This window comes from Xiphophorus hellerii, chromosome 4 (genome assembly GCF_003331165.1).
Source record: "Xiphophorus hellerii strain 12219 chromosome 4, Xiphophorus_hellerii-4.1, whole genome shotgun sequence".
Lineage (NCBI taxonomy): Eukaryota > Metazoa > Chordata > Actinopteri > Cyprinodontiformes > Poeciliidae > Xiphophorus > Xiphophorus hellerii.
Window position 1 is genome coordinate 22,081,955 of NC_045675.1, and position 13,639 is coordinate 22,095,593.

Sequence of the window (13,639 nt, forward strand, 5' to 3'; positions counted from 1 at the left end):
GGACAAGTCATCAGTGCCCCAGCCCCAAGGCTGTTGATCAAAACTACATGAAGGGGCCAAGGAACAGAGTGTATTATTGAACACACCTGGCCTGAGTCGTACCTGTCAGCCTGATCCTGTAGAACCTTCTCAGAAGACAATGAATAATTTATTCTGCTGTCAAATGCACACCAGCTGTCAGCAGTGGACTGAGGTATCCCGAATGGGCAGCGGAAATGTGTTGACTCTGTTCATGCATTAGCACTTTTGTTTCTGGATAATTAAATGACAATTCAATAGCATAATACAGTACTGCTCCTTAGGGATAAACAGCGTCTACTGTCACTTCCAGAGTTTAAAAAAGTGGAGCACCACATCTTCTCCTCCAACCCTTTGACTTTTGTTTGAAGTTGCATTCACTCTTAAGAACCCTTCGGAAAAAAAGAAAAGAAGCTGAGGGAGAGGCTGGAATAGTGAGTTGACTGCTGAATGGGATGTACTCATTACTTGTGCACATCATCATTGATAATGAAATGGAAACCAAGTGTGACCAAGGCTGGGGACGCAGCACATTCTTATCTTCCTATCTTTTTCCCCCCCAATAGAATCTACACAAACTATACTAAATATTCAAAGGATGTGATGGTGGAGACTTGGAGTAAGTCCAATTTATTGCATCTTAGCAATATTCTTTTGACCTCATTTATCATTTTATTTATTTATTTATTTTTGAATTTAACACATTGTATACTGCCCTCAAGCAATAAAGCATATGCATAAATGTGAAAAAAGGATATAGTCATTTTGGTGAGAAACATGTCGTTAGGGTCATCGGTGGAGGAAAAAGTCTCCAGGTCTCTCTCGAGCTGCAGCAGCTGCCTCTCCATCTGCCTGAGGCTCTTTTCCAGATTCTCTGCAGAGACTAAAAGACACAAGCACATATTTTCAGCCACAAACACGCACATTTATGGTGGTGGACCAAAAACAAACGTGATATAATGTGAGGAGACACAAGCAAGCAAAACAGGACAATAGAAAAGACTGGGGGAAAACACAAAAAAATAACAGAAAATGAATGAGAAAGCCGCCTCACATACAAAACATGATTATTACGAGTTCACTCGGTGCCAGAATTGTTGAGGGAATAAATAAAACACATACATCAGAAAATAAGAGCATGTATAAAGCCCTTTTTTTATTATGTGCATCTCATGGTTGTCTAAAATTGGAATGCCCTTTCTGTATTGAAAAGAAAATTATGATTAGGCTTCAAGGTATTTCATTCTTTGAATGTGCTTCTACCAACAGGTGCATGGATTTTACACCAGGAGAGGACAGGAGAAGGCTGAACCTAACTTTCTGTTACCTTGGTCATGGCTGACACGTTTGCTTGTGAGTGAATACTGCATGTGGCTTAAATTACCCTGATTAAACTCTACTTCACAAAAAAAAAACATAAGCTGCTTAATCTTAAGTAGTTTCACATTTCCCTTGATCCTAATAAACGCTTTACGAAAAAAGAAAAAGAAGAGAGTAGCTTAGCTTCTCTTTGACTTCGTGACATAAACCCCCTTTAGAGATGAAAACCCACTGTGCTAGATGTTTTAAAAAAACAGAGGCCTGCAAAAGCTGATGTTGAAAAAAAAAATTCTTTACATTTTGATGACGAGAGTTGATTTAGTCTTTTCACTGTGGGTAATGGCGAGAATCTAAATAAACACAAACACATTTACGTTTCTAGATGGCACAGGGATAAGAGCAGGTGGGGATTTCTGTCATTTATAACTGAGAAAATGACAAAGCGGAAACAACAGGATTAGAGAGTAAAGGAAACTAAATTTAAAGCAGTGAATACATCATACCACACATGTACTTGCCAAATTATTTGCACACTCCCCTCCTCTGTAATGTACTTTATCCTGTGGTTTTCAGTCTAAGCAACAATTTGACTGGACCATTTCTTGGTTTAAAAAAACAACAAAAATGTAATTTTTTTCTGTGTTTTGGCGCATGTTTTTATCCTGTGAGGAGCCATTCAAAATACCTCAGCAATATTTTGCTTGTGCTGGAGAGAATTTGACTTTTCTAGGCTTAACAGAACAATAGAACCTGTAACCTAAAGTACATTCTTCTTATTACATCAGTTCAGCAAGGCTGCGATGGTTTTATGATTACTTTTCCCCTATAAAAGAGAAGATTGATTTCTAGAGATACTTTGGTTAAGTAAAGATCATTAATTGGATGTCATAGAATCATTAAACACACTGCGTCTGGTGACACAAAGACACCAACAGACAAAAAATCTGGCTAAAACAATCAAATGATTAATAATTTTTATAGTGACACTAAATCCATCTACCCAATCTGAAAATACTGTACTCCTTCACATGGTAAAAACTAGGCTCGGTCTTGGTGTTACACATCTGTCCTTTCATACATCATAATTATGCGAACTGGAAAATTAACAAAGACATGTTAAAGTACATTGCCTTGGAAAAGTATTCATACCATTCTTTTAATGTTATGAAAAAATAGATGTGCTTGTAACTACTTCATGTTACAAGCACAACCTCCACCTTAATCAAATAGTTAGTTCATTAGCACGCCTCTGTGTCACTGAGCTGCTTGCTGAAGAGACTATTCAGCCATTTGATATTAATCTAAAATTTGCAGAGGCTACATATGATCCAAGTCTAGGGCAGGGGTTCTCCTTAGAGACAACGGCACTAAATATAGAGCCAGAACGATGGAATGGAATGCTTTCATTTAAACAATATGGATGTGTCAGACTGGACATGAATATAACCAGACTTAGATGTAACTAATAATTTTTTATGGTAAGACCTGAAAGTTCTATTCACATGTGCTCTCCAGTAAATCTGACTGTGTTTCAGCAATTTTATGAAAGTAAAAAACAAACAAAAAGAATAATAATTCGTAAAAAAATAAATAAATAAATAATTTAATGCCTGCTTCACAAGTATTTGCTGTCACGCATTAGTCTTTCATATAAAATAACAGAATATTTAATTCTGTGTTTGAAACATGTCAAAATATAAAACAATTGCAAAAGCTAAGAATGCTTTGGAGATACACTGTTTATTCACTGCCTGAATTTAATATATTTTCTCATTAAATGTTTTAGCAAATAGATGATATTTTCAGTCATATTAAACAGCGAAAGTTTTAGTAAACAGCCTGCTCCTTTACCTGCTTTTTACCCTGTTCGCTTTTTATCCTCTGCATTACCCGGCAACCAAATATGACTGAATAAGGTGTGGGCAGAATGAAAAGTGGAAGGTTGCCAGACAGCCAGTCCGTTAATAGAAATGATTAAAGCCCGGTGTGATGACGCTGTGACTGAGAAAAGAGCAAAGGAGGGCGAGACAGCAAAAACAGACAGGGATCTCCTCTTTCCTCTGCTTCACAAGCTAATCTTCGGGCTTTTGTGATGTGCCTCACTCACATGGAAAGACATGTGAACAATGACTGACAAGAGAGGTGACAAATGTAGAACTATATGCTTCAAGAGGAAAACCTACTTGAAGAGCGATTGTAGCAGCTGGAATGTGTTGCTAAACAGGAACGAATGCCCTTCAAAGCAAAGGATATTCATTCATGTTTACCATAAACATATGTTTGAAATACAGAACTGAAGAATTTATATATAAAGGCTCATCCTGTGACTAAGAAACTAAATACAAGTAGGGGGAAAAAAGACATAGTGGTGTTTGTGTATGTTTCATTCTCTTTCTGGCCAAGCTGTTGTTGCCTTCTCATTCTGAGCATTAAGGCGTGAGTGATTTTTATGGGCACTGGGACCTGAACGCCTCTGGAGTCCAGAGAGGTTGCAGACAGATATAGGGTGTTTTAGAGGAATAATAATTGCAGTATTTGTAGAGGTCAAATTCCCCATTGACATCCTTTTATTACTCTGTCAACCTGCTGTGCAATAAATGAGACAAAGAGAGGAGCACACAACTACGCGTATGCGCGAAGAGCCATATTAAAGACAAGTCCACAATAGATCATCTTTTGATATATGGAAATTAGGAGAGTGTAGAAATGCAGATCTGCCCTCTGAGGCCAAACCCTGTCAGACAAGTGGGACTAAGCTGATGGAGCCAGAGACTGTGGATGGGAGACCTATATAGAAAACATTCTACATGCTAAACATCTAAGATACTGCAATTCTTAAGAGCAAAGCAGCCTCTGAAATGTAGCAGAGAAAGCCCCTTCCATATACTTTAAACCTCCGGCTCATCATTCAGACTGCATGAGGTAGAACTACAAAGCAGAGCTTGAACAGCATATTAAACAGCCACATCAATGTCGTCGAGTCCTCACATAAGTCCTTAATGACTCTTTAATGCAACAAGATGCTGGAAACAGAACTTCTATATTTTTGCTGTGTAAAAATTTATGCAAGAATGTCTCTTCCAAAAAACAAATGAGCATCGTTTCTACAGCTAAAAGGTAATATTTATATTTCTAAGATGAATTAACCAGGTTGAGCCCATTAGTTGCTTTCAACAGTCGCCTGCTTTACACTATCAGTTTAAACAAAGCACCGCTCAGCTTATGCCATCTTAACTGGCCAAAGCTGCTGCTGTTCGTCATGTCTGTGTGTGTTTGCGGGGGGGAAAAAAAGGAAATAAGAACAGAAAGACTGAAACCAAGAACAAGAGCAAGACAAGAAGGGAAGGACCGACAGACACAGAGGTGTTGACAGACAGATAAGGAGAGATTCATTGGAAATGACAGAAGCAGCAAAAAAAGACTGTTTCTCACTGTCAGGAGAAATAATGATTCCAGAGCTGAGGAGAAGAGAGGGGAGCAAAAATAAGAAGACAGACACGAAGCGACGCTGAACTAAAGTACAGTTTCGCCTCTGTGAGAAGTGTGGGGGAAACGAGGGACCGCGTTATATGCATTCAGAAAAGTAGCACCTTCAGAGCTGGAACACAAATCATTACTGCTACCTCTGCCCAACCTCGTTTTCATGCCCAAGTAAGCTCTTTGGTTAGTGTCTATGAATGTAATGCAGCCTTTTAGCGTGTCTACAGTCCTCTCAAATGGCTGTCAGAATTAATGAAAAAGAAGCCACTCAAGAGCCCCGTTTGAAAAGAAATGGGATTTGTGTGTCTGAATACGAGATGTAGTGTAATAAGACACTTAATGTGAGCATGTCATAATGGTAGAAAAACAGAGAAAGACTGTGACAGAGAAAGAACACTCCATCTATACAGATGTAAATATACTCAGCTTGATGTCTGTAAAGCAGACGTCACACAGTCTGAGGAAAGATCTAAGAACTGTGCTTCCCATTGATCTCAACCTTGTACTTATTAATCTTGGTCTTGTGGACATGCAGTCTAGTTGGGAGAAATAAACCCACAACAGGGGTGTCATCATCTACCGTTTTCAAAAAGAAAAAAAATTTCAAGAAAATCTAGAGGAGTCTTTATGAGAGAGTCCAAACAATGAAGCCACACAAATTATCCCCCTACGTATTCTCCTCCTCACACTTTTCCTCTCTCCCTCCCACTGGGACTAGAGCAGTGGGTAAAAATCGTCGTTAGAGCCGGGTGGAAACATGCTGTGACGGAACAACCTCGCACATAAACAAACACAAACTCTGCACAGACTTCTGCTCGCTGCTGCTGCATGAGAGCCGCCTATAGCAACAACGAACAAAGAACAAGACCGAGTCTCCTTTGACCACCCAGTCAGCTCTGCTTGTCTCTGACCTTTACCGTACTCAGGAGAATCGGACCAGACTAAAAGCACTTTGAGTGGAGCCATGTTTGTGAGAAGAAAAAAAAACAAAAAAACCCCCGCCAAATCGTGTTAAAACCAACACAGCAACTCCAAACGTGTTCAAAGAGAGAATTGCTCTTCATCTCTGTGGCTGACATAACCTGATGTATTTACTTGGAAAAAAATAATAAACCTCTTACTTGTAAATGTGCGACAGCTGAAGATTAATGCTGGTATCAAACAGCGGAGCAGATGAACAGTGTAGCGTGGATCAAACAGTAAAATAATAAAATGCATTGTTTACGGAATCAACAAGCTATCTAATTCTAGAATAACCCCAAGAGATTTTTGCAAAAGAATAAAGCTTACAGAAAACAAAAGACTTGCTGAACAAAAATGCTTTGTTTCAGTGTAGGTAGGTCATTCTGTTTCTGCATTATGCAGTTAAAGCATACAAAAGACTCCAATTACTCTAAAATTGTCATATACAAAACAAAATATGCAGCGTATTTTGATAATATCAACCCATTTCTTTTGTGTGAGCCAAACAGTCTAAATCTTACTGATTATACATATTTTCCTATATGGCAAAGTTAAAAAAAAAAATGTTGAGGTACCTACCATCAGAATTTGATTAAGCTAAAATCTCACATACGGTATCTCGTTACATTTTATTAGGTTCTTACTACATCTCGCTGCTTGTACTTGTGACAGTGCAATGACAATAAAGTTGAATTCTATTCTATTCTATTATTTTCCTCTGCTTTTCTCTGTTCAGTTGTCACTATTGTTTATATCACTATTGCTTTAGTATATGACAACTATTGCTCACAACGGAACATGATGTTAGTGAGTGTTTACAGTATATATATAAATTATCAGTGAGTTTTTAGATATAATAACATCTGCAGCAGCTAAAACAACATATTGAAAACAAGTAAACAAATCTAGAGGGCTTTCCTGATATACAAAGCTACAAACAAAGAAAAGTTGATTAGTTCCAAAAAAAAGTGCAATAACCAAGTAATAAATAGGTGATGGCAATATTCCCCTTTGGTCAAAGAATACTTGGTACCAACCATCCATCATTTTATAGTAGCCTTAATAGAACAACATTGAATGTTTATATATCATATTAAAATTAATTGTATATAATTTACATATAGTCTAATGTGGTTGTGACTTAGTAATACCTTCCAGTTCTGGCTACCTTTGACATTTAGTGTTAGAAAGTATGTCTAAAAATATAATGTACCTCTGCTTGCTCGATCCACGTGCTCCAGCTCGTCAATAAACTTTATCACATCAGGAAACTGTTCCTCACACACTTTTGCTAAGAAGTGCAGTAATGTGGTCTTCTGGTCTGCGGACTTCGTATCCTTTAACTGTAGTAAAACACATGAAAAACACATTAAGTTACAAAGCTTCTAATGAATGAAGTGAATGAAGCAACTTTTTAAGAGGAGAAAATCCTAACTCAAACAAAAAAGCAAGATTTTATTTGCTAAAGAAAAAATATGTTGATCAAGTGTTGTCAAATGGACAATACATAACTTTATGCTATATAAATGCACTCAATTGACTTGAAATTAGTCCGATGTTTATTTAAATGTGAAATGCTCATTGAATAATTATGTCTAGATGTTATAAATTATATGTCGCATTGCCTTGTGTTGATGTACATACTGTAGTATGTCTTTTTAACCTATGTGTAAATCTACATGCTTCCATTTGTCTGTCACTTGTTGCATGTAAACATGAATTTTCCCACTGAGGTATGAAAATATGAGGTAATTCTGTTCTATTGTATTTTATTTGGCAAGTAAACCAAAGTATTAATCAACTAAAATGCAACAACTGTGACAGGATCATACTACACTCTTATTCTCCTTTCACTCTACTTACTTTGTGATCCATCTGTAGCAGCACAGAGGATAAGTAAACAAATAAATCCTTCAATGAAACTAAAACATGCATTTCTTCCACTAATGTGGTACAAAATAAAAAGCTACTTTCTATACCTGCAAACTAATGTCAGCTCTGCACTATTCCTGAAGTACATATTTTTGTTTACTTATGTTTCTTGTCAAAGTGTCAAACAACTAAGACATAGAAACTGACATACAAATCTTCACAGAGGGGTCAGGAAAGAAACTTATGCAGGAAAATTTCTCCAGGCTGTCAGACTCAGTATTTTCACATGCTCCAAATGACAGAACACTGACGTTAGATGGACTAATGTAAATGCCCCTCCAGAATAGTTCTCAAAATTCTACTTTTGTAAAACAACAAATTTTTGAGGCATAGCAAAACTGAGACGATGTTACATCATTTCAACACTCTTTTCAAATATTTATCCAGCAACACAAAAATTAAAACAATTACTTTAAAAAATGAAATATAGAAAGGTACAACTCTAGTTTCATAAATGAAACTTCAGAAACTTTGCTGAAGCACTTTTCGATTAAACTTCAGTGTTCAATGTTCTTTGGTAGTTGTCTACCAGCATTTCACATTTTACTCACTGTTCCTTGCAAACCTTCTCCTAATCTTTCATATTGTGAGAACAACAAATTTTTGCTATGATCCTCACAATGCCAGCTTTCTAGGAGTTTTTTTGGGGTCTAAACCTTCTGGCAATTATAACCAAATGCCAAGCAGTTTAAGCATGGGTTATGACATGGTACCTATTCTTCAAACAGAGTTGAAATTTTTGTCAAAATGGCTAGAGTTATGATTCAATCAATCAACACAATGCTAAGCAGATCCTTTAGTTATCAGGGTTCTCTCCTGCAAGAACTAACACCCAGTTTTAGGATGTGTGACTGAACTGAAAGAATTTTTTGTAAAGTGCCATGACATAATGAAAAAAATGTTGTGAACAGGTGAATAAACTGAATTTTAATTGAGGGTTGAATGAAGGTGTTTCGACAAAGTACTAGTTTAAGACTGTGATATTTTTTGGCAAACTGCCATAGGAATTTTCACTTTTATATTATTTTTTTTGTATCTCATAAATGTGTTTTATTTGAATTATACAGAATATGTGTTATTAAAAGGAGAAAAGTCATTTTTAGATGAAATATTTCAATGTTTGCACAATTTTGAACATCTACTATATTATATAACTGAAAAACTCTCCCTCACTTGACGATTTGATGCAGAGAAAGATGCAGTCCAACACAGATTAAAATCTTCCATAAATGATCAACTGAGCTGGCAGAGACTGCAAAAGGCTCACATATGACTCACATTATTTTCATAGTCATCAAATCTTTTTATGACCCCATGTAACCTATCAAGGGGGCACTGTCATCCTGGAAGAGACCAGTTCGCTCAAGACAGAAAAGTTTCATCAAAGGAAAAATCACTCTGAGGAATTTTATATTGATTTGCAGTGATCCTTCCCCCAAGGGGATAAGTGGACCCAAAGCAGGTTGTCATGGGAAAAAAAAAGAAAAAGATATATGAAAACAGAGGATAATAGAGCAATGAATTTTCCAAACCGTAAGGGTCTGGCATTCAAGGTTTTCCTTTGATGTGTCACTGCTATGTATGTGTATAAATTGCCTTCTTTTTAGTTTCTGTTTTCTCTGTCCAAAGAAAAAAGAAAATCACAGTGTGAGAGCTTGTCATGGCAGACGTGTTTGCTGCAGCAGACAAAAGTTGTCAGTCTCGCCATGTATCGCTGCAATTTCACCCACAACATTAGATGGCAGTATCTGTTGGGTATTATAAGACAAAGAATGTCATGTCTCAATGCCTGCGTCACAAATATTAAGTGTTGACAGTGCAACGGATGATTTTATATCTCATACTTAGGCAGCAGATGCAATTTCACAATGTGATGACCCCCTGCACTCGCTGTGTCTCCCTCAACCGCACACAACAATTTTTCAATTTCTCTGATAAATTTCCATCATTGCTCTTTTACAGTCTAATTCCAAGATGCCTCTTAGTATCCCCGCTGTGCATCCCTCCTGTGGAGTGTGTTGCTGTGTATCTCTCTAGGTGATCTATTGGTAGACAGCAGTGTACTCAAACCCGCTGGGTTTAATCATGTTTGCATTATCTCCTCTAATCAAACATTCTCATCTTTCTTTTCATTTCGTTTTTTCCTTGCTTTTTTCTTCCTTCCCTAAAAGCTTCAATGGCTCACTCACGAAAGGTCCCTCTCTGAATTTAGATGGATGGTAATCATAGATGACAATGTAAACATTTTTTCTTTTTCCAGCTGGGCTGGGTGCAATTTCCCTGTGCTGTGAAGTGTGTCACAGTATTAAGTTGTCAAACTCTGGGGGAGGCATGAAGGTGATGCCTTCCTCTACATATTGTGCCTGAGACATCGACTCACCGTGGTCAGACAACATGTCAGAGTGATGAAAAAAGAAAAGAAATCGACACAGTGGAACAGTGGCGCTAAACTAAGTGGAAGACATAATCCACAAATAAACCTCTGTTGATTGATTATGTTATTGTTCTGCTAATGTTTCTAGTCCATCAAATATGCAGGAATCCACATTTGGCAAATGCGCTAGTGTTTATATGAGCATAAGCATCCAAGTCTAACAGGGCAAAGAGGTGGCAGTGACAAATGGCTGCGGTGGCTGTTACTGTGGAAACTGCAGCGCATGTGCCAACAGCTTTAATGTAACCACTGCAGGAGTTTCTCATCCAAAGATTACACCTTGTTTTTGTCCTCACTATCACGCAGGGGGATACTTGGTGCTCAGTCTTCATCACAGAGGTATACCCATAGGCCATGTCTTCATGAATGAAGCGCTTGGTTAGCCCTGAAGGGTGTGTGTGCTTTCAGAGGGATCGGACAGCCCCAGCTATCTATTGTGGGCAGAAGAATATAAACTAAACATGGCCTTTATTTTAATGTGTTTTGATAAAAGCCAACTGATACATAAACCTTGTATGTTTACATGGTCTTGCAGGCCTGACTGTGATAAAACAGATGAAAATCAAATCAGGATTGACTGTGCAAATCAACAGTCAAACCTTCCACTAACACTGCCTTGCAAAAGTAGTAAAATACTAAGAACTGTGCATACCATTATAGAAGAGATATGGAAGACTACATCATTTTTGAAAGAAAGCCATTTTCCTTTGCAGTTTGCTGCAAGTCATAAAGGGGACACAGCCACCTTACTAGAGAGGGTGTTTGGATCAGACAAGACAAAAATGTAACTTTTTTGGCCCATATCAAACACTCTGTGGTGGATGGAAGAAGAAATTGTTAAATCTGCAACAGACTTGAGGCTGAGGTAGCGGTTCGCCTTCCACCTGAATCCCCTAAACATACAACCAGGACAACTATGGATTGTAATAGATTAAACTTAACATCCTGCATTACAATAGCCTGGACCTAAATCCAATTGCAAAGGTTTGGCCAAACTTAAAAATTGAGCTTCAGCTGTATTGAAAAGAAGACACATTTTTAGCCTCCAGATGTGTAGTAAAGCTGGAAGGCATACACCAAACGACTTTCAGCTGTAGAATACAGCAGAGAGTGTTTATATAAACTAATAAAGGAAAGACTACAGGAAAGATAGAAATGTCATTTGCCCTCTTACTATTTGTAAGTAAGAGAAAACCCACAACTTGTTCTCCTGCTTTTTAATTTTTGCATCGACAAAAGTAAGACTTAGCCCAAATGACACCAGAAATTAAATGTTGCAACTATGATGCAACATTTTAGTCATGTATGTACATTTACATGACTTCAAAAACTTCATTGGTAGTTTAAGTAAAACATGACCTCCACCTGTTATTTGCTGCTTGGTGGTAACTTTATTTTAGCTTATGGAAACTTATTTATCGGTGAACTTAGGTCGTGCTAATTAATCATTTTGGATTGTCTTGGATTGGTTGTGCTCATTTGCGGGAGACAGGGCTTTGTTGGTTGAGTTGTTCTTTTGAGATCAGAAAGTTGTGGTCTAGATTCAAGAGGCAATTGTGTCCCAGAGCTAGGCGCTTTCTTATGAAATTGCCTAATTAACTGCATATTATTGCATGAATGTTTGTGCACTTTTGAGTGCAAAAGGGTGAATGTTCCGTCAGTGGTCAGTATAATGTTAAAAGTGGTATTTAATTTCAGCCCACTTACCATTTAATTAGTCTGTTTTGTTTACTTGACAATATTTTTGTTGATTTACATTTTTTTCTATTTTCTAATTGTAAACACACTAAAAAAAAACAACTTTCTTTTACCTTTTACCAATTCATGATTCTTTTGTAGTCTTGCTTCTTTCCAAAGCAAAAGCTGTTTTTCTAAACATATTACAGGCTAGAATAAAGTGTGCTGCAGACCAGAAGAGGAGCCAGGCAGCCCATTTTACATAAGGCTCACTTCATGTCTGTCAAATCTTTTGTTATTGCTACTTCAGGTGTGCACCTACAAACACAGCTGTATAAAATCAATATGCAGTATCAGGAGCTTTATTGAACAAGTGTCCCTCATGTTGAACCAGTGTCAATGGGGTTAGAAAGAACTGTGAATGTGAAAAAAAAATATGTAGAGGTCAGTATTTACCTTGCAAAGGGAGCTAAGGTCAAATCCATATGACTGGGCATTTCGAGAGCCTGCATTCATGTAATTTCCCAGCAGAAGCACCAGTTCCAGCAGGCGGCCAAAAGCGCGGCTCTTTCTGACCTCTTCACATGCTGCATTTACTGCCAGGATATCTGGTCGCAGGTTGTTTACATGCTCCTCAAACTGGAGTCGGAAAAGGATGTGGCTAAGGCGAGGTCGGAGTCGCTTCATGCTGCTCATCTGTGACAAGAAAACGCATGCATTAATATAAATAGAAAATGGATGTCAAAAATCTGAAGGAAACCAGGAAAAAAACAAAAACCACTTCGGAAAACATACTCAGACTTCAAAATATCTACAATCACATTTTTGCCACTTTCAACATTTAGCCGATCTAATTTAACGCACATTTATGCAACCTGCATACTGGAAAGTGTTGCTAGGCGGTGGTAATAGATGCTGGCAGTGATTTGATTTTAGTCCCAGGTCTGGTAAGTTAATTGTGGAGTTAGTGTCCATATAGACCAGGCAGTGGAGGGGGTGGAATATACAATAGCCTGCCTTGGATTACCACTCTCACACAATTAGAGAAAATTGAAAAATATTGCATTGGGCCCAAGACCTGGCCACTACCATGATTGTGTACGTGTGTTAGAGATAGCGAGATGCAGGTTCCGATTGTCTAGTTTAAACAACAGCTGGCTGTGCAGTTTGATGTCCCCCATTGAGGGTTTAATTATAGCTACTGCAATCTTATCAAATAACTATTTTAGAAAGTGACTCAATGAGCGTATGTGAATGTCAATGCGTTTGTGTGAAAAAAAAAGGCAGAGAGCAAAACAAAGAAAACTATGTAACAAGATTAAGAATAAAATCACACAAGAAATAAATGCGAAGCTAAATGTAATCCTGAGATTGGATGAATAATTTAATAAATAAGTGTCTGAGATTAGATAATCAGTAAAAGAAAAAAAAGCAAACACCATCACACCATCAGCAGCTTTAGGCGAATAGGTTTAAAACAAGAAAGAGAACTTTCAAAAACAACTGACACAATGTTCAGAAATGTTTTGAGGGTGAAAACTAAGAACACATGGTCCATAAAATGTAAACACTTCAGGGACATGGAGTTATAACAGACAACGTCGACAGAGAAAAGAAAAACAACAACAAAAAAACCCATTTTATCTCAAAGTTCTTCTTATGTTCCACCCTGTGAATAATGTGTGTGGATGTTGTAGTTTTTTCTTTTTTTGAAATGGTGTAAACAAGATAACAAATCAACATTGGCTTCTCCTAATGAGGCCATGCTCCCCTAAAAACAAAATTGTATAATTTTTATCAGCTCTCTTTATTTTC

General features: G+C 37.5%; 1 protein-coding gene across 2 annotated transcripts in view; it reads right to left on the bottom strand.

Moving 5' to 3' along the window:
* The window catches only part of LOC116719126 (protein diaphanous homolog 3-like), a 168,245-nt gene that overhangs the window by 80,667 nt on the left and 73,939 nt on the right, over nucleotides 1–13,639 (bottom strand). For both annotated transcript variants that reach the window (XM_032561519.1, XM_032561518.1), the window contains 3 exons: nucleotides 12,281–12,520; nucleotides 6,995–7,124; nucleotides 777–901 (listed from right to left, as the gene is read on the bottom strand). In XM_032561519.1, the coding sequence (XP_032417410.1) occupies nucleotides 777–901; nucleotides 6,995–7,124; nucleotides 12,281–12,520 (495 nt within the window). The remainder of the gene's footprint in view (nucleotides 1–776; nucleotides 902–6,994; nucleotides 7,125–12,280; nucleotides 12,521–13,639) is intronic.